The following is a 20,537-nucleotide window of genomic DNA, read 5'->3' as shown; positions in this document are numbered from 1 at the left end:
GAAATAGGACCACTCAAGGATCAAGGATGGAACTTGTGCTTGGAGGCAGAGCATGTGGGTGAGATCCTAAATGAGTACTTTGCATCAATATTCACCCAGGAGAAGCTATGAAGAACAATGAGATTAGTTTGGAGCATGCTAATGTACTATTGCATTTTGAGATCAAGAATGAAGTGGCGTTGAGTCTCCTGGAAGAGCATTAAGGTGGATAAATCCCCAGAGTCTGATTGTTATCTACCCCATGTTGATAAGAGAGGCAATACAGGAGATTGCTGGGGCCTTGACTAAGATCTGTACATCCTCGCTAGCTACTGGAGAGATCCCGGCAAGTAGCTAATGTTGTTCCTTTGTTCAAGAAGGGAAATAGGGATAATCCAGGAAACTATAGACAGGTGAGTCTCAAATCAGTGGTTGGGAAGCTATTGGAGAGGATCCTTAGGGATAGGATTTGTGCGCATTTGGAAAGGCATAGGGACAGTAAGCATGGCTTTGGGCAGGACAGGTCATGTCTTAATAACTTGTTTGACTTTTTCGAGGAGGTGACGAAGGTGATCAATGAGGGTAGAGCAGTGAATGTTGTCTACAAGGATTTTAGTAAGGCTTTCAACAAGGTCCCTCATGGTAGGCTCATCCAGAAGATCAAACCGTATGGGATCCACGGTGACTTGGCTGTGTGGATTCAGAATTGGCTTGCCCATAGAAGGCAGAGGGTAGTGGTGGAAGGTTGTTTTTCAGGTTGGATGTCTGTGACTGTACTGGGACCTCCATGTTGTGATTTACATAAAGACGGAAGATGAGGCGTTCTTCCTCCAGGCGTCTGGTGGTGAGGGAGCGGCGGTGAAGGAGGCCCAGGACACACAACATTGTCTAGTTTCTCATTGTCCTGGGCAGAACAGTTGCCGTACCAAGCCATTATGCACCCAGATAGAATGCATGTGCTGCATCCTAAAAGTTGGTGTGGATCATTATGGATATGCCGAATTTCCTAAACTTCCTGAGGAAGAAGAGATGTGGTTGTACCTTCTTGATCATTGCATCGACGTGGAAGGTCCAGGACAGATTGTTGGTTATTGTCATTCTGACGAATCTGACGTCCCTGGTACAGACTTGGGGTTGTTTTCCTTAGAGCAGAGGAGATTGAGAGGGAACATGATTGTAATGGATGAAATTATGAGGTGCATAGAAAGGGGAAACAGGAAGAAACTTTTCCCCTTGGATGGAAAATGTCCTCACGCAGATGATGGTCGGAGCCTGGAACTCACTTCCTGTAAGGGTGGTAGAAGCAGAAACCTTCATAACATTTAAGAAGAATAGTATTTACATGTGCGCTTGTGATGCCAAGGCATACTAGACTATAAGCCAAGTCCTAAAAAATGGTATGAGAATAATTAGGTGGTTGTTTCTGACTCCAGTGGACTCAATGTGCATCAGGACCTTTTTCTGTGCTGCAGACCTCTATGACTCTAGCAGTTCCTCTGAGCCTTTCCTGTAGGGAGCAGTTTCTAGGGCAAGTTGAGGTGTGTGTGTGTGTATCAGAGAGAGAGAGAGAATTAATGGGCAATGAACAAATAAGGATGCAAGGTAAAAACAATGACTGCAGATGCTGGAAACTAGATTCTGGAGTAGAATGGTGCTGGAAAAGCACAGCAGTTTAGGCAGCATCCGAGGAGCAGGAAAATCGATGTTTCGGGCAAAAGCCCTTCATCAGAAATAGAGGCAGGGTGAAGGATACAGAAGTCTAGAATGTGTGACTAGGAATCCACTGGTGTTGGCTACAGAACTGGGAAGTGGCATGCAATTGCTGGTTACTGAGCCAAACTAATTGCCCGAAGGAGCCTCATGCAGCAAGAGAGAGAGAGAGAGACAGAGAGAGAGAGAGACAGAGAGAGAGAGAGACAGAGAGAGAGAGAGAGAGAGCATGAGCAGGATATCAACCAGGAGCTGGAACTGTGTTCCACACAGCACTGAAGTGTAAGAGCCATGAATAGCACAGACCAAATGGCCACTGATAATTTCTAGAAAGCAGGGAGGTGGTAGCTACAAGAGACCTGGGTGAACTATTTGGACAAAACCCCAGAGTTCAGGTGGTTATGAAGAGAAAAAAAATCTCTTTTGTGTCTGGGAGCCAAGGTACTGAGTATTATATTGTTTTGGGAAGAAAGAGTGATGTGAGTAAAAAACTTTTCACACAGCGAGTAGTTAGGGTATGGCATGCACTGCATGGAGATGTGATGGAGTCAGGTTTAATTGAGGCATGCAAGAGGGCATTGGCTGACTATTTGGATAGAAATGGTGTGCAGGGATATATAACGGTCAAGAGACTGACACTTGATGATAGAACTGGAACAGGCACAGTGGGCCAAATGGTCTCCCCTTCTCTGCTGGAACGATCCTGTGATTCTGTGAAGTTAGCTCTGGGTGCTCCTAGGGCTGACTTCATTACCCAGTTGTTTAGAGATTACAAACATCATTCCCTCCAAGCAGTGCATGCGAAGCTGCCCTGATGTTCCATACATGGTAGTTGGACCAAAGGGTTAGTTTCTGTGCTGTAAAACTCTATGACTCTATAATCAATATCAGGCAAATCATGGCATTGACGTCTGGCTCCAGAAGTTGCTGCCACATGGGCCGCAAAGGCCACACAGCTGGAATGAAAATTAAAGGGGCATTGATCAGGAGTTAAACTCTACAACAATATCCTAATGGATCAGCAATATCCATTAATTCTGGATTAGTGGTGCTGGAAGAGCACAGCAGTTCAGGCAGCATCCAAGGCGCAGCAAAATCGACGTTTCGGGCAAAAGCCCTTCATCAGGAATTTTTACCTAATATCCATTAATTGCCAATGGAATAAAGAATTCGTTTTTTATGATCTGTATGCAGTGTGTGTGTTTAAATCATCTGTGTGTGTTTATATGAAAATAAGATAGTATACCTCATCAGTGATCCAACGTTACATTTCTGACTATTATATTGTCATGGGAAGAAAGAGTGATGGGAGTAAAAAAGACTTTGCACACAGCGAGTAGTTAGGGTGATGTGATGGAGTCCGATTTTTAATCAAAATAGAAATTTCTGTGAAACAGTTCATATCTGAAAAAAACTACTGCGGATGCTGGAAATCTGAAATAAAAACAGAGAATGCTGGAAATGCGCAATAAATATAGCAGCAACTGTTGAGAGAAAACTGTTTCCGAGAACACGGAGTATTTCCAGCTATGACCGTTTTGCGGTCTCTACTTGAACCACGAGGAATTTTCCGTTGCCTTACCGTATGTTGGATGATCTGAGGTGGTTCTGGTGGATGATGCTGGTAGACCTGAATTGGTGGTGCCTGATGAATGGGCTCCAGCCGGCGGTGCCGTCTCCGGGTTCCTCCCCAGGTATGTGGCCGGGAGCACTCATCCAATATGTGCTGCTCCTGAAAAAGTAACCTTGAATTATACACGCTGGTTGAGCCTATTTAGCATGCTTCACTTGTCCTTCTCTTTTTATCTCTGTTTCTCACCATTTTACACAGCAGCACTTTCAAATGAGCATGTTTAGCAACCTACAGGTGAAAAGGCGCAAACATGGGTGCTGCTGATCCATACACATTCAGTGTACCATGGTTGCTAAGCATTGTACAAAATCCTAAAACAATAACCTGCTTCCGCCTTGGCCAGTGATCAGGCTTTCAGAATTTCAAAACCTTGCAGGGTAGAATGCACCTGCAAGATCCAAGGCTGTCAATAATTCAACTCTGAAAGGGATAATTACACGAATCTCCTCTTTTGCTTTAATTCTTTTCGTTCCCCAAATTGAAATGTACTGCCTGAAAGGGTGACTGAACAGACTGAATAGCTATCTTTCAAAAGGCAATTAGACATATGGTCAAAAGAAGTTCAGAATGATGGAAAGAGTTTGTTCTGTGTTGTGTTTTTCAGGCAAGATGGCCTCCTTTGTCACGTGGGCTTTTCAGAAGTCCCTGATAGTCTAGAATAAGAATCAATTTGGCAAAGAACAAGACTTGAAAGCGAAAACTGGAACTTTTAGAAATCAACCATTCACTCGACCAACTGAGTTCTGCTTTGTTAATGCAGATCAGTTTCTGATTCAGTTATGATGCTTTAACACTGTAGAATAGTTAGCTTTACTTAGACTGTGTGGAATTCACCAGTAACTGCGCCTTAACTTGCAGTAAGGCCCATTTCCCATTTTTTTTCCCTTTCAAGGAACATGGACATCACTGGCAAAGCCAGATTTGTTGTCCATCCCCAAATCCTTCAAACTAAGTGGCTCACTTGACCACTTCAGAGGACACTTATGAGTCAATAATATTGTGATGGGATCAGGAGTCACATATAGACTCGATAAGGACACCTTCCCTAAATTATATCAGTGAACTAGATGGGTTCGACAACAATTGATAATAATGGCTATGGTCACCATTACTGAAACCAGCTTTCAATTCCAGACTTACGAAGTCACTCCATGCTCTAGCCACACACTATCTCTGTAATTTCCTCAAACCTCCAGATAGATGAGCTTCTCTGTGGAGGAATGAAGGCAGAGTGAGGGTCCATAGGCCTCAGGCTTGGCCCCCTGCCTTCAAATACACTATCTGGGATAAGGAGAAGTGATAGTAAAATCCAGCTTTCTGTTTTCTGGCCTTGAGCCGATATGTTATCCAAGCTGGCACACAGCCTCCTATTTAAGAAGGGTCAATTTTGTGTGGTAACCTTTTTCTGGTACTTTGGCAAATGTTTTCTTACAATCCATTGATACAACATTCACTCTACTAACATCCAATGTATTCCGCCCCATCAAAAACATCAATGAGATTGGACTATCCAATCTGTCTTTTACCAATCTATGCAGGTGCTCCATCATTAGGTCGAATCTCTCCAAGTGCCTGTCCACCTCATCCATGATTAGCTGACTGATTTGAAGTTACTAAAAATGTCCGTAAAGAGTTTCTTGGATAAGGCAATTACGTTTGCCATTGTTCAATCTAATGGCTATTCCCCTACCTAGGGATAATAGGAAGATTAGCAAATCCTTCAGCTAGTTCCACCCCAACCACCTGTTATGAAAGTTCTTGCCTAATACTGTCAAAATTGGCCTTCCTACAATTTACAGCTTCAACTTTTAGATCTGGTCTATCCTTTTCCATCACTATTTTAAAACGAATAGAATTATGGTCGCTGGCACTAAAGTGCTCTCCCACTGACACCTCAGTCACCTGCCCTGCCTTATTTCCCAAGAGTAGGTCAGGTTTTGCACTTTCTCTAGTAGGTACATCCACATATTGAATCAGAAAATTTTCTTGAACACACTGAACAAATTCCTTTCCATCTAAGCCCTTAACACTATGGCAGTCCCAGACTACGTTTGGAAAGTTAAAATCCCCTACCATAACCACACTATTATTCTTATGCATAACTGAGATCTCCTTACTAATTTGTTTCTCAATTTCCCTCTGACTATTAGGGGGTCTACAATACAATCCCAATAAAGTGATCATCCCTTTCTCATTTCTCAGTTCAAACCAAATAACTTCCCCTGGATGTATTTCTGGGATATCTTCCCTCAGTACAGTGATGCTATCCCTTATCGAAAACGCCACTCCCCCTCCTCTCTTGCCTCCCTTTCTGTCCTTCCTGTAGCATTTGTATCCTGGAACATTAAGCTGCTAGTCCTGTCCATCCCTGAGCCATGTTTCTGTAATTGCTATGATATCCCAGTCCCATGTTCCTAGCCATGCCCTGAGTTCATCTGCCTTCCCAGTTCAGCCTCTTGCATTGAAATAAATGCAGTTTAATTTATCAGCCCTACCTTGTTCTCTGCTTTGTCCATGCCTGCCCTGACTGACTCGCTTCTTTTCTCAACTGTACCAGTTTCAGATTGATCTCTTTCCTCACTATCTCCCTGGGTCCCACACCCCCACCTTACGAGTTTAAATCCTCCTGAGCAGCTCTAGCAAACCTCCCTGCCAGTATATTAGTCCCGTTCCAATTCAGGTGCAATCCATCCTTCTTGTACAGGTCACTTCTACCCCAGAAGAAATTCCAATTTTGATGATATTAGGCAAGAACTTTCAAAAGTTGATTGGGGCAGATGTTCGCAGGTTAAAGGGATGGCTGGAAAATGGGAAGCCTTCAGAAATGAGATAACGAGTCCAGAGACAGGATATTCCTGTCAGGGTGAAAGGAAAGGCTGGTAGGTGTAGGGAATGCTGGATGACTAAAGAAATTGACGATTTGGTTCAGAAAAAGAAAGAAGCATATGTCAGGTATAGACAGGATAGATCGTGTGAATCCTTAGAAGAGTATAAAGAAAGTAGGAGTATACTTAAGAGGGAAATCAGGAGGGCAAAACGGGGACAAGAGATAGCTTTGGCAAATAGAATTAAGGAGAATCCAAATACATTAAGGACAAAAGGGAAACTAGGGAGAGAATAAGCCCCCTCAATGATCAGCAAGGTAGCCTTTGTATGGAGCCACAGGGGATAGGGGAGATGCTAAATGAATATTTTGCATTAGTGTTAACTTTTGAAAAGGACATGGAAGATAGAAAATGTAGGGAAATAGTTGATGACATCTTGAAAAATGTCCATATTATAGAGGAGGAAGTGCTGGATGTCTTGAAATGCATAAAGGTGGATAAATCCCCAGGACCTGATGAGGAGTACCCGAGAACTCTGTGGGAAGCTGAGGAAGTGATTGCTGGGCCTCTTGCTGAGATATTTGTATCATCGATAGTCACAGGTGAGGTGCCGGAAGACTGGAGGTTGGCAAACATGGTGCCACTATTTAAGAAGGGAACTATAGACCAGTGAGCCTGACGTCAGTGGTGGGCAAGTTGTTGGAGGGAATCCTGAGGGACAGGATGTACATGTATTTGGAAAGGTAAGGACTGACTGGGGATAGTCAACATGGCTTTGTGCGTGGGAAATCATGTCTCACAAACTTAATTGAGTTTTTTTTGAAGAAGTAACAAAGACAATTGATGAGGGCAGAGTGGTATATGGACTTCAGTAAAGCGTTTGACAAGATTCCCCATGGGAGACTGGTTAGTAAGGTTATACCTCATGGAATACAGGGAGAACTAGCCATTTGGATGCAGAACTGGCTCAAAGGTAGAATACAGAGGGTGGTGGTGGAGGGTTGTTTTTCAGACTGGAGGCCTGTGACCAGTGGAGTGCCATAACGATCGGTGCTGGGTCCTCTACTTTTCGTCATTTGTGTGTGAGCATAAGAGGTAGAGTTAATAAGTTTGCAGATGACACCAAAATTGGAGGTGCAGTGGACAGCGAGGAACGTTACCTCAGATTACAACAGGATCTTGATCAGATGGGCCAATGGGCTGAGAATTGGCAGATGGAGTTTAATTTAGATAAATGTGAATTGTTTCATTTTAGAAAAGCATATCTTAGCAGGACTTATACACTTAATGGTAAGGTCCTAGGGAGTGTTGCTGAACAAAGAGACCTTGGAGTGCAAGTTCATAGTTCCTTGAAAGTGGAGTCGCAGGTGGATAGGATAGTGAAGAAGGTGTTTGGTATGCTTTCATTTATTGGTCAGAGTATTGAGTACAGGAGTTGGGAGGTCATGTTGCGGATGTACAAGACATTGGTTAGGCCACTGTTGGAATATTGCGTGCAATTCTGGTCTCCTTCCTATCGGAAGGATGTTGTGAAACTTGAAAGCGTTCAGAAAAGATTTACAAGGATGTTGCCAGGGTTGGAGGATTTGAGCTGTAGGGAGAGGTTGAATAGGCTGGGGGTGTTTTCCCTGGAGCATCGGAGGCTGAGGGGTGACGTTATACAGGTTTATAAAATTATGGATAGGATAAATAGACAAAGTCTCTTCCTTGGGGGGGGGTGCAGTCCAAAACTAGAGGGCATAGGTTTAGGGTGAGAGGGGAAAGATATAAAAGAGGCCTAAGGGGCAACTTTTTCACGCAGATGAAAGTGCCACGGGAAGTGGTGGAGGGCTCCTGTTGAAGTCTGCAAATTGTAAAGCTTTGCCTGCGCATGCAAGGCTCTTGGGGGGTGCATCTCCTCCCGATGCTTACCCTCAGTTTTTGCAGCAAGCCTTTTCTTCGCTTCAGTGCATGGTGTAGCGCATCGCCTTGTCCATCCAAACTGCCTGCACAGAAAACAAACACAATGTTTGACAGGCACTTCAGTTCTCTTTTCAAAGCACAAAAAAAAGTGAACAAATGGGAACAACGTCCCACCACATTGGACTGCAGAAAAGGAAACCAAATTAACACTGGGGAGGAGGAAAAGACAAATCGATGGAGTTTGGGACAGAGCTTATAAAACAGAAGAGCATTGTTTTGGGAGGGTCTTTGAAAGTAGGATGAGAGTTTGCAAAGGTTTCAGGAAACAATTCAGAGGGTGGGAGTACAGTCACAGAAAAAGCAATCATCACAGGTGGAGGGCAGAGGAAGTGGTTTGCATAGAATGTAGGACATGGAACATAGAACTGGAGAGCACAGGAGGAGGCCCTCTGGTCCATTATGTTGTACCAAACATGTCACCAAATTAAACTAATCCCTTCCCCCTGCCTCTGGTCTGTATCTCTCCAATCCTTGCATATTCATGTGCTTATCTACAAGTCCCTCAAACACTCCTAACATACCTACCTCCACCATCACCTTGGCAGTATGTTTGAGACCCCTACCACTCTCTGTAAAAACACTTGCCATTCACATCTCTTTTGAACTTGCTCCCTCTCACCTTAAATGCCTGCCATCTTAAGCGTAGACATTTCAACTCTGGGAAAAAGATTCTAACTGTCAACCCTATCTATGCATCTCATAATTTTATCGACCTCTATCAACTTTCCTCTGATGCTCCACCACACAAGAGAAAACAAGCCAAGTTTTTCTAGCCTCCCCTTATAGCTCATACCCTCTAATCCAGGCAGCATCTTGGTAAACCTCTTCTGCACCCTCTCCAAAGCCTCCACATCCTTCCTGTAATGTGGTGACCAGAATTGAACACAATACTCTAAGAGTGGCCGAACCAAAGTCTTACAAAGCTGCAAGATGACATCCTAACTCTTGTACTCAATTCCCCAAATAATAAAGACAAGCACTTCTTTACCACTCTATCTCCTTGTGTGGCTGCTTTCAGGGAATCCAAGATTCCCCTGTACATCAATGCTGTTCAGGGTCCTGCCATTAACTCTATACTTTTCTTTAACATCTGATCTCCCAAAGTGCAGCAGCTCACATTTACCCGGATTAGACTCCATCTGTCATTTCTCCAACTATATATACAACTGACCTATATCCCACTGTATCCTTTGACAACCTTCCACACTATTCACTATCATCTGCAAACTTACTAACCCACCCATCTAGATTTTCATCCGTGATTTCTTCTCTTTAGTCTTATAACCATACAGCATAGAAACAGGCTCTTCAGATGAACCAATTTTTGCCTTCCTGACATCCTTCTTAAGAATGCCCCTACAATCATTATCGTCTTCAAGAGATTCAGTTGATCTCAGAGCTTCAATATCTTTAACCATCCATTGTTCCCTAATCTGACTAACTTTGCATTTCACTCTAACAGAAACATAATGCCCCTAAACTCTCATTAGCAAACTTTTGAAAGCCTCCCACTTCCCAGTCGTCCCTTTACCTGTAAACTGTCTACTCCAAAAATCTTCTGGAAGTTCTTGTTTCATATCCTTAAATTTGCTGTACTCCAATTAAAAGCTTTAACTTTCATGGAAGACTTATCCTTTCCTAGAACTGTTTAAAACCAACAGCATTACGTTCACTAGTCTCAAAGTGTTCCCCTGCTAACACTTCAGTTACCTGCCTTGCCTTATTCCCCCAGACAAGGTCAGCTTTTGCCCTTTGATAAAGAAACATTTCTTGAACACATTTAACAACTTCTTTACCATCCAAACCTTTAACACCAGAGCAGTCCGCGTCAATGTATGAAAAATTAAAATCCCCTACTACAACAACTTCATTATTCCTACACATATTTGAGATCTCTCCATATATTTGCTTCTCAATTTCCCTGTGATGATTGGGGGCCTATAGTAGAATCCCAACAAGGTGATCATCCCTTTCTTATTTCTAATTTCAACCCATATATTTTCACTAAATGATTCCTCAGAAATACCTTCTCTAATGACAGTAGTGGTGTTTTCCTTAATTAAAAACGCCATTCCTCTTCCTCTTTCACTTCCCTTTTTATCCTTCCTATAACCCAGAATATTGAACTGCCTGTCCCGTCCTTCCCTCAGCCATGTTTCTGTAATAGCTACGACATCCCAGTTGCATGTTCCCATACATGCCTCAAGTTCATCAAGTCTTACCTGTAAAGGCCTCTAATATCGAGATAAATGCAGTTTAATTCTTAAGAGTTACATGGTTCTCTGACTTGCTCTCGTCTGTCTTTTCTAATTAACTTGCCCTTTTCTGATTCAGAACCATCTTTATCTTTATTTCTATTTTCACTGTTACTTAGGAAACCCCCACCCCACTCTCGCCAGAGTCACAAGATACAATAGCAAATCTCCCCACCAGGATACATGTCCCCTTCCAGTTCATCCTTTTTGAACAGGTCTTTTCTGTCCCAAAAGAGATCCCAAAAGAGATCCAAGAAATCCCTGAATCCTTGCACATTGCACCAACTCTTCAGCATTGATTTATCTTCCCTATCCTTTTATTCCTTCCCTCATTAAAACTTGGCAGTTGGAAATAAACCAGAGACACTGCTCTTGATGTTTTTTTTTAACCTTATACCTAATCTCTTATATTCACTGTGCAAAGCCTTAACCTTTTCCCTAACTGTGTCATTCCTACCAATGTGTCCAAGAAGTTCCGGCTTCACACTCTTCTCTCTGACAATATGTCTTTTCTCTCTCTGTCTAATACTCATGATTTGGAGATGCCGGTGTTGGACTGGGGTGTACAAAGTTAAAAATCACACAACACCAGGTTATAGTCCAACAGGTTTAATTGGAAGCACACTAGCTTTCGAAGCGACGCTCCTGATGAAGAAGCGACACTCCAAAAGCTAGTGTGCTTCCAATTAAACCTGTTGGACTATAACCTGGTGTTGTGTGATTTTTAACTGTCTAATACTCAGTTGCTTTTGAAGGAGGCAGCACCATGTTTTATTTGGTTGAGCCGGGTGCAGTGATCCTGGGTGAGCTTCTGCCATGAATTGAAGTCAGCATCACAGTTCTCAAGTGAAGCCTTCAGAGTATTCTTGTAGCACTTCCATTGACTGCCAGACTCAAGCACTCCATAAAAGATTCACTTTGGTAAGTGATTATCAGGCATTGCAGCTGTATGACGAGACCAATGACAGTCTCACCATGACATGGATTGGCACACTCAGAGGTTTTCCAAGGCAGCTCAAGTACAAATGGCTAAAGGTCTGCTGGCACATTGTCCAAGTCTTAATTTCAATTTTCAGACTTTCGAATATAGTAGGTGGGCTCACTGCTTTGTATCCTCAGACTGGTATTCAAAGACTGCTGAATGCTACACTTGTTTTGGCCATCCTTGCCTGTGTCTCCTTGTCAATACAAACAGCACGAGAGAAGACAACTTAAGACAGGTTCTGGTCATAACCTGGCCTCAAGATAAGGCTTTGAGGAGAAAGTGAGGTCTGCAGATGCTGGAGATCAGAGCTGAAAATGTGCCGCTGGAAAAGTGCAGCAGGTCAGGCAGCATCCAGGGAACAGGAGAATCGACGTTTCGGGCATAAGCCCTTCTTCAGGAATGAGGAAAGTGTGTCCAGCAGGCTAAGATAAAAGGTAGGGAGGAGGGACTTGGGGGAGGGGCGTCGGAAATGCGATAGGTGGAAAGAGGTCAAGGTGAGGGTGATAGGTCAGACTGGGGTGGGGGCGGAGAGGTCAGGAAGAGGATTGCAGGTTAGGAAGGCGGTGCTGCGTTCGATAACAGCACCGCCTTCCTAACCTTCAATCTTCTTCCTGACCTCTCCGCCCCCACCCCAGTCTGACCTATCACCCTCACCTTGACCTCTTTCCACCTATCGCATTTCCGACGCCCCTCCCCCAAGTCCCTCCTCCCTACCTTTTATCTTAGCCTGCTGGACACACTTTCCTCATTCCTGAAGAAGGGCTTATGCCCGAAACGTCGATTCTCCTGTTAATCTGGATGCTGCCTGACCTGCTGCGCTTTTCCAGCGGCACATTTTCAGCTCAAGATAAGGCTGTCCTGGAGCAGTCCAATGCAAAACTTATGTTTTCTTTATGCTGATTAAGGCTGGAAGTAGTCATATCCACTGGAGAACAAGTCCAGACTTCATTGTATACTCTGCTCTGAACCAGCGGCCCATTCACAGCCAGCCATTGGCAAATAGGATTTCAATTTCACAGTTTCCCATGCCCTGGGAGAACCTGTGCTTCGCCTGGAATTGTCTCAAATTAGTAGCTTCCTATCCAGGTGATACCTGATTTAGATGTCAGGATAGGAGAAAGTGAGGACTGCAGATGCTGGAGATCAGAGCTAAAAATGTGTTGCTGGAAAAATGCAGCAGGTCAGGCAGCATTCAAGGAACAGGAGAATCGACGTTTCAGGCCAGAAGAAGGGCTCATGCCCGAAACGTCGATTCTCCTGCTCCTTGGATGCTGCCTGACCTGCTGCGCTTTTCCAGCAACACATTTTCAGCTTAGATGTCAGGATCACAATCAAAGAAGCCATCAGCAAGCATAACAGAGAAAGACATACTGAAGAGGGCTGGTGGGTCACACAATGCCTTTTCAACTCCATTAGTAACCAAGAATGCAAATATAAGGTGTAGAGGGATCCTTGATTTTATAATCAGAGATATGGAGAACAGGGAGCAATGAAATTATGATTAGCTTTTGTAAAACCCTGCTTTGTTCTCAACTGGAATACTGTCCAATTCTGGCAACACATTAAAAAACCATGAAGATATTGAAGCATGGAAAGTTTCCAAAAATGGCTCTGATTATGAGAGGCTCCACTTAGGGAGAGACAATATGAAACTGGATTGTCTACCTACCAGAGGAAAAGCCTGAGAAGAGATTTGTACCAAGTGCTCAACATCCTGAAAGATATGGTCAGCATGGTAGGGAGAAACCATTCATCTAAGTTGCAAAGCAGAGGACACCATACTCAAATAATTGGTGAAAAGAACCATTGGCAATATGGGGAAAGCATTTCTTTAGGCAGCATGTGGTTAGGGTGTAAAATAGAGAGCTCAAAGTGCCTGAGAGTGTTGGAAGCAGATTCCGTCATTGTGCTCGAAAGTTAATTCGGTAATCATCTGATTAGAAAGGATTTGCAGAGAAAAGGGAGGACAGTAGGATAAGCTGAGATGGACCTATTGAGAGTCAGCATGGACACAGCACTTCTATATTCTAACAAGCCTAATGTCAAACAGAAATACGTACAAGCAACTTCAGACACATTTATCTTTATTCAGCTCTGTGTAAGGTCATGAAACCTTACCTAAATTATCATGAAAATCATCAGAGAACCATAAAATACAGAACAGGATTGTTGTGTCATCAAGTCTGAACCACCAAAAATACACTACTATCTACAAAAGTCCCACTTTCCTGCACTGGGCCCAGAACTTTGAATGTTTCCCACCTCAACTACTCTCTCAGGCAGTGCATTCTGGACACCCCCCACCATTTGAGTACTCCCCTCTAAAACTCTTTGAAAATGATACCCCCTGTTATTCACCCTTCAACTAAGGGGAACAGCTGCTTTCTACTCACCTTGTCCATGCCTTGCATAATTTTATACATCTCAGATCCCCCATCAATCTTTTCTGCTCCCGACAATCAATAATAACCAAGGCCACACTTGGAATATTGCATTCAATTCTGGTCGCCATGTTACAGGAAGGATGTGAAGGCTTTGCAGAGGGTGCAGAAGAGGTTTACCAGCTTGCTGCTTGGATTCGTGGGTGTGAGCTACAAGGAGAGGCTGGAAAAACTCAGGTTGTTGTCTCTGGAGTGGCAGAGGCTGAGGAGAGACTTGATGGAAGTCTAGAAAATTACAAAACGCACAGAGAGACTTGATGGTTAGAATCTTTTTTCCCCCAGAGTTGAACTGTCTAATACTAGGGGGCATGCATTTAAGGTGAGAGCGGGAAAGTTCAAAGAAGATGTGAGGGACAAGCTTTTTTTGACAGAGCCTGGAACGTGCTGTAGTGGTGGTGATGGAGGCATAAACAATAGGAGTGTTTAACAGTCTTTTAGATAAGCACATGAATATGCAAGGAATGGAGGGATATGGACAAAGGGCAGGCAAAAGGGTTTAGTTTAATTTGTCGTCACGTTTGAGCTGAAGGGTCCATTCCTGTGCTGTGCAGTTCAGTGTTCTATGTGCTGTGACTTCCTTGAGGAACATTCTCAATAAGGTGCATATGTGGACTTCTAGACAACTTTGAACAAAAATTCTTATAAATGACAAACATTAATGTATCTTTTTTTTATTAATTCATTTTTGTGGGGTGTGAGTGACGCAGACTGGCTAGCATTTATCGCCTGTCCCTAGCTGCCCTTGAGAAGGTCGTTGTGAGCTAAGATTTTTGAAACCACTGCAGTCCACAATGCCCTGGGGGAGGGAATTCTGTGGTTGACATGTGGCTCGAAAAGATAAACTACTGGCAGGACATGTTCAATGGTACATTTACTTGATTTTAGTTTATTATTAAATATTTTATTCTATGTTCTCATGTAATACATATATCTCCAATTGTACATCTTCCCCTTATTTGTCACTCTGAGTATATTCCTGAAGAAGGGCTTATGCCCGAAACGTCGATTCTCCTGTTCCTTGGATGCTGCCTGACCTGCTGCGCTTTTCCAGCAACACATTTTCAGCTCTGATCTCCAGCATCTGCAGTCCTCACTTTCTCCTTGCTCAGTATAAGGGCCAGAATGGACATGATGGGTTAAGTGGCCTCCTTCTGTACTGTAACAATTCTATCATTCTTTCTCAAACATGAACTTACGTGCTGTGGATGCTGCTGTATCTGAACGCTCGTCCAAGTTCTCTCGTTCGTTCTCCAGTTTCTGAAATTAAAAACAATTTAAGTTCAACTTGTGGATCTGACTTTTGCGGGGAATACGTTTTGACAAAGCCGCACTTTCCCTTCTGTGCTCAGGGCCAGTTTACTCTTCATTGAGTTTGGGTTCTACAGCAGTCAAGTTCTTATACTGCAACTTCAAGCCAAGAAAGTGAGCACTGGTCAGATATTTTATTATAGAGTGCACTTTGTTCTTGCTTGAATCATATGCTGGTCTCCCAGAAGTAGTGAGCAGGTCATAATCAGGAATGGCAAGCTGGGTTTACAGTTGAGTGCTAATGAAGCAGAGGTGTGCTGCACCCCCCCCCCCCCCCCCCCCCCCACTACCCCCTACCCCCCGGCAGTTACCCCAATTGGAATAGCCCATTTTTACATTTAGTTTTTGTCTTCAATTTTTGCATGCACACAAATAACCCCAACTGGGTGTCCTGCAACAAAGATAAAACTTCAAAACAGTTTACCATTTTGGAAGCTGATGAAAGCATTTGTTCTTCATAGGAGCGTAGTCAGAGTCAAATTTGTGACACTACAAGCAAGCTCAGCTATACAGGAGGGAAGGAAGGAGAAAGGAGGAGCGATAGTGATAGCGATATCATTAATTCGGGCAACAGGGAGTCTTCGCGTTTGGCCACAGATATGACTCTAGGATGGTATACTGTATCTCGGGAAGTCATAGAGTGGCTACAGATGTTCTTTTGAGAGAGAGTGAACAACCAGAAATTGTGACTCACATTGATACCAATGACTTGGATAGGTCACACAGTAAGAGGATAAGGCAGATGAATGATTGGCTGAATGGGTGGTGCTGAAGGAAAGATTTTAGATTCCTGGGGCTGGCTCTGTGGAGATGACACCATACAAGATGGGTTGCTCCTGAACAGAGCCAGAAATGAGTTCCGTACATGGCATTTTGCTAGTGCTTTTGGGAAGACTTTGAATTAACTTGGCAGAAGTGTGTGAACAAAGAGAATTTCAGAGAAGAAAACCATGGTCCACAAAATATTTAGAGAGCCAGACAATACTAGTATCGGGAACAGTAAGTTAATAGTTGAAATTGGAGAAATTAACAAACTCCAAGTCAGGGTGACTGAGCACGTGTGTGAATGCATGAAATATAGTAAATAAGATTGGGGAGTTAAAAGCATAGCTAAAAATGTGTTGCTGGAAAAGCGCAGCAGGTCAGGCAGCGTCCAGGGAACAGGAGAATCGACGTTTCGGGCATAAGCCCTTCTTCAGGAAGGGCTTCCTGAAGAAGGGCTTATGCCCGAAACGTCGATTCTCCTGTTCCCTGGATGCTGCCTGACCTGCTGCGCTTTTCCAGCAACACATTTTCAGCTCTGATCTCCAGCATCTGCAGTCCTCACTTTCTCCTCAAAGAGTTAAAAGCATAGCAGATTGTCATAGATCATAGAGACATACAGCATAGAAACTGGCCCTTTAGCCCAGCATGTTTATGCTGACCAACAAACATCGAATTATACTAATCCAATTTACTAGCACTTGGTCTATAGTCTACTATACCCTGGCATTTTAGGTATCATCCAGATACTGGTTCAATCTTGCAAGAGTACCTGTCTCCACTACCCACTCAGCCAATATGTTCTATATTTCTACCACCTTCTGTATAAAAGAACCTTCCCTCAGATCCTCTCTCAACTACATTCTCCTTACCTTAAACTTATGCCCTCTAGTCTTAACCACATCTGCCATGAGGAAAAGATTGTCACGATCTACCCTACCGATGCTTCTCACAATTTTGTACACCTCGATCAGATGCCTCCTCTGCTCCAAGGAAAACAAACAGACTATGTAGGCTCTCCTCATAATTCATACTTTCCATTCCAGGCAATATCCTGGTGAATCTCCTCTAAATCCTCTCCAGTGCAATTGCAGCCTCCAACAGTGTGGCAGCCATCTATGGCCTAACTAATGTTTTATTGACTTCCTTGCTCCTATATTCTATATCTCAGCTAATGAACGCAACATCCCCTATGCCTTCTTCATCGCCCTGTCTACCTTTGCTGACACCTCTTCAGGGATCTATGGACTTGTACAGCAAGTTCCCTTTGTTCCTCAGTACTGAGGGGCCTACCATTCATTGCATATATCATTCCCTTATTAGACCTCCCAAAATGCATCATCTCATTGTTATCAGGATTAATTTTCTTCTGCATTATTCTGCCCAATTTACCACCTGATCAACAGCAGACTGTAGCCTGACAGCATCAACAATACCAATTTTTAAGTCATCAGCGAACTTATTAATTTCTACATTCACCTTCACGCCATTAACCTACACAGCAAACAACAACGGTCCCAGTACCAATCATTGTGGTACACTGCTGGTCACAGGCTTCCAATCATGTAAACAACTCTGCACCATCACTCTATTCCTCCTGTCTAAGCCATGTGGAAATACATTGTGGAAAATAACAGACATCTGCTCAGGAAGGGCAAGACTCACTGAAAAATATTCCTGAGAATAAGATAATACGAAAAGATATTAAAAGAAGGGAAGGAGGAGAGCACTGCAATACTGGAGAAAGACAAGATCCCAGAGGTTACACCGATAGATTGGGCAGGTTCAGATAGAGAAGAGGAGATTTGATATAGGTTTTCAAGACTATGAAAGGTATGGATAAAAGTAGATCGGGAGAAACATTTCATGCTTGTAAAAACAAAAGAGTAAGGGGACACAGATTTAAACTGATTTGCAAAATAGCAAATGTGATGTGAGAAGATTTTCCACCCAATGAAACCATCTCAAATAGATTTCCTGGAAATGTGCTAGGGACAGATTCAACTGAGGCATTCAAGAGGGCGTTCGATGATTACTTGAAAATAAATAACATCCGAAGGTTATGAGGAGGGGAGGGAGAATAGCACCAAGACAAAATAATTGTTGGACAGCCAGAGAAAACATCATGGGGCCAACTGGCCTCCTGTGTGCCAGAACAATTCTGTGATTCTGTGATTTCAAATTCTCTTAATGGGCACATGCCTCAACGTGTCGAAGAGTGTAGCACTGGAAAAGCACAGCAGGTCAGGCAGCATCCGAGGAGCAGGAGAGTTGATGTTTTGTGCGTAAGCCCTTCATCAGGAACGATGAAGAGTTTATGCACGAAAAATTCCAGCGCCACATTTTTGGACTCTGATTGCTGACATCTGCAGTCCTCACTTTCTCCTGTATGCCAAAATATTCTTGTCATGCAATTTGGCTGAGTGCTGACAATCTTTACCTCATTCATAAACAGAGGAATCTGACAATGGTGCAGGGGACTATTCAGGTGGGAGCACAGAAATTAAAAGGAATGCACTTGAAAGAGAGGAAAGTGCAGTCAGAGAAGAGATACTGTTCTCTGCAGCCAGAAGCAATAGAATCATGGAATCATGTTGGGCAAAAGAGGTCTTGGTGGCCCATTGAGTCTGCATCAACCCTTGAGAAACACTTTGAGCTTCAACCTAATCGCATTTACCAGTCCTTGGCCCACAGCCTTGAATGTTATGATGTGTCAAGTGCTTATCCAGGTTTTTTTTAAAGTATGTGAGGCAATTTGCCACTACCACCCCCTCTAGACAGCGCATTCTAGACTGTCACCACCCTCGAGGTAAAAATGCATTTCCTCACATTCCACCTCAACCTCCTGTCTTTCATCTGTGTCTCCTCGTGACTGACTCTTCAATGAGGGGACAGCTACTCCTTATCCACTCTGTCCATGCTCCTCATAATCGTGTACATCTCAATCGGATTGCCCCTTGACCTTCTCTGCTCCAACAAAAACAACCCAAGCCTATCTAACCTTTCCTCATAACTTAAATCTTCCATCAGAGCAGGATCTTAGTCAATCGCCTCTGCACCCACTCCAGTGCAATCACAGCCTTCCTGTACCATGGCAACCAGAACAACACACAGGACCCTAGCTGTGGTCTCAAAGTTCTGTACAACTTCAACATAATTTCCCTATTTTTTGTAATCTGTGCCCCGACTGATAAAGGTAGGTGCCTTTTTCATCACCTGACGAACATTTCTTTCTGCATTCAGAGATCTGTGGACAAACACTCCAAGTCCCACTGTTCCACAGAACTTCCTAGTGTCATGCCATTCAGGGAATACTTCCTTATAAATAACTTCTTCCAAAGTGTATCACTTCACACTTTTCAGGGTTAAGTTCCATCTGCCATTTATCTACCCATTTAACCACTCCAGTTTATATCTAGTAGCTCAAGACACTCAACCTCGCTGTTAACCACCTGACTAATCTTTATCACACCCGCAAACTTATTAATCCAACTCCTCCCCACGCCCCTCACAGTCATCTCTGTCGGTTATACACGTGACAAATAACTGGGGAGCCAGCACGGGTCCCTGTGGTATGCCTCTGGAAACTGACTTCCAGTCACTATAGCTTTCTGTCATCACTCTCTGCCTCCTACAAGTGACAGCCAATTTTCAATCCACTTTATCAAAATACCCTATGCATTCCAGGTGCATTTGCCTTCTTGTTTAGTGTCCTATCTGGGACCTTGTCAAAGGCTTTGCTGAAATCCATATATACATACCTGAGCACGATCTCACAAAATTGAAGCATATTTGTTAGGCATGACCTTCCCCTGACAAAGCCATGCTGACTATTCCTGATCACGCCTTGCCTCTCCATGTGGAGATAAATGATCTCTTTCAGAATGTTCTCCAATAGTTTCCCTACCGCTGATCTGTAGTTCTCTGGCTTATCTCAACAACCCTTCTTAAATATCTGAATCACATTAGCTGTTCTCCGACCTCTGGCACCTTCCCTGTGGCCAGAGAGGGATTAAAAATTTGGGTCAGTGCCCCTATAATCTCCTCCCTTGTCTCTCAGAATAGCCTGGGACACAATTCATCTGGACCTGGAGACTTGTCCACTTTTAAGCCAGCCAACACTTCCAATACCTTGTCCTTCCACGTGTCAATTTGCTCAAGCACCTCGCAGTCTCTCCCCCTGGGTTCAACACCTTCATCCTCATTTTCTTGGGTGAATATGAATGTGAAGTGTTGGTTCAGCACTCTACCAATGACCTCTGGTGCTACCCACAGATTACCCCTTGGTCCCTCATGGGCCCTACTCTTTCTCTGGTTGTCCTCTGATATTTGATATACTTGTAGATTATCTTGGGATTTATCCCTCCTTTTACCAGCCAGAGCTTTCTCAATATTCTGAAGACTGTGCTATCTCCCCAGGTAAAGAAAGTTTCCTCAGAGTTGAGAATTTGGAATGAGAGGAAAAGGATCTTGTTGTTATACACGTTGAGAACCAGCAAGACAGATCGGACCAGGAAAGAGATTCTGGTGAAGAAATATAAGCAAGGAGGAGCTAAATAAAAAAGGCAGACCACAAAGATAATAATCTCTGAATTATTACCTGAGCCACAAGCAAATCAGCATGGGGTAAAAAAAGGATTAAACAGTTGAAAATGTGACGAAAAGATTGGTTTTAGA

The 20,537-nt window shown here is 43.4% G+C and overlaps 2 protein-coding genes across 4 annotated transcripts in view; one reads left to right on the top strand and one right to left on the bottom strand.

The window, feature by feature from the left end:
• The window catches only part of cunh21orf58 (chromosome unknown C21orf58 homolog), a 306,245-nt gene that overhangs the window by 28,009 nt on the left and 257,699 nt on the right, over positions 1-20,537 (bottom strand). The window contains exons 2-4 of one of the 2 annotated variants that reach the window (XM_043694561.2): positions 14,987-15,047; positions 8,059-8,132; positions 3,272-3,421 (exon numbers count right to left, since the gene is read on the bottom strand). In XM_043694561.2, the coding sequence (XP_043550496.1) occupies positions 3,272-3,421; positions 8,059-8,132; positions 14,987-15,047 (285 nt within the window). Of the gene's footprint in view, positions 1-3,271; positions 3,422-8,058; positions 8,133-14,986; positions 15,048-20,537 lie in introns of those variants that run through there. The other variant, XR_015757640.1, reaches the window with a different exon arrangement.
• The window catches only part of LOC122551461 (caspase-8-like), a 140,841-nt gene that overhangs the window by 7,493 nt on the left and 112,811 nt on the right, over positions 1-20,537 (top strand). The window lies entirely within an intron of this gene.

This window comes from Chiloscyllium plagiosum, unplaced genomic scaffold (assembly GCF_037043375.1).
Source record: "Chiloscyllium plagiosum isolate Xiang-an unplaced genomic scaffold, Cpla_swu_hap1 HiC_scaffold_7, whole genome shotgun sequence".
Taxonomy (NCBI): Eukaryota; Metazoa; Chordata; class Chondrichthyes; order Orectolobiformes; family Hemiscylliidae; genus Chiloscyllium; species Chiloscyllium plagiosum.
This window is presented reverse-complemented; position numbering and strand designations above follow the sequence as displayed.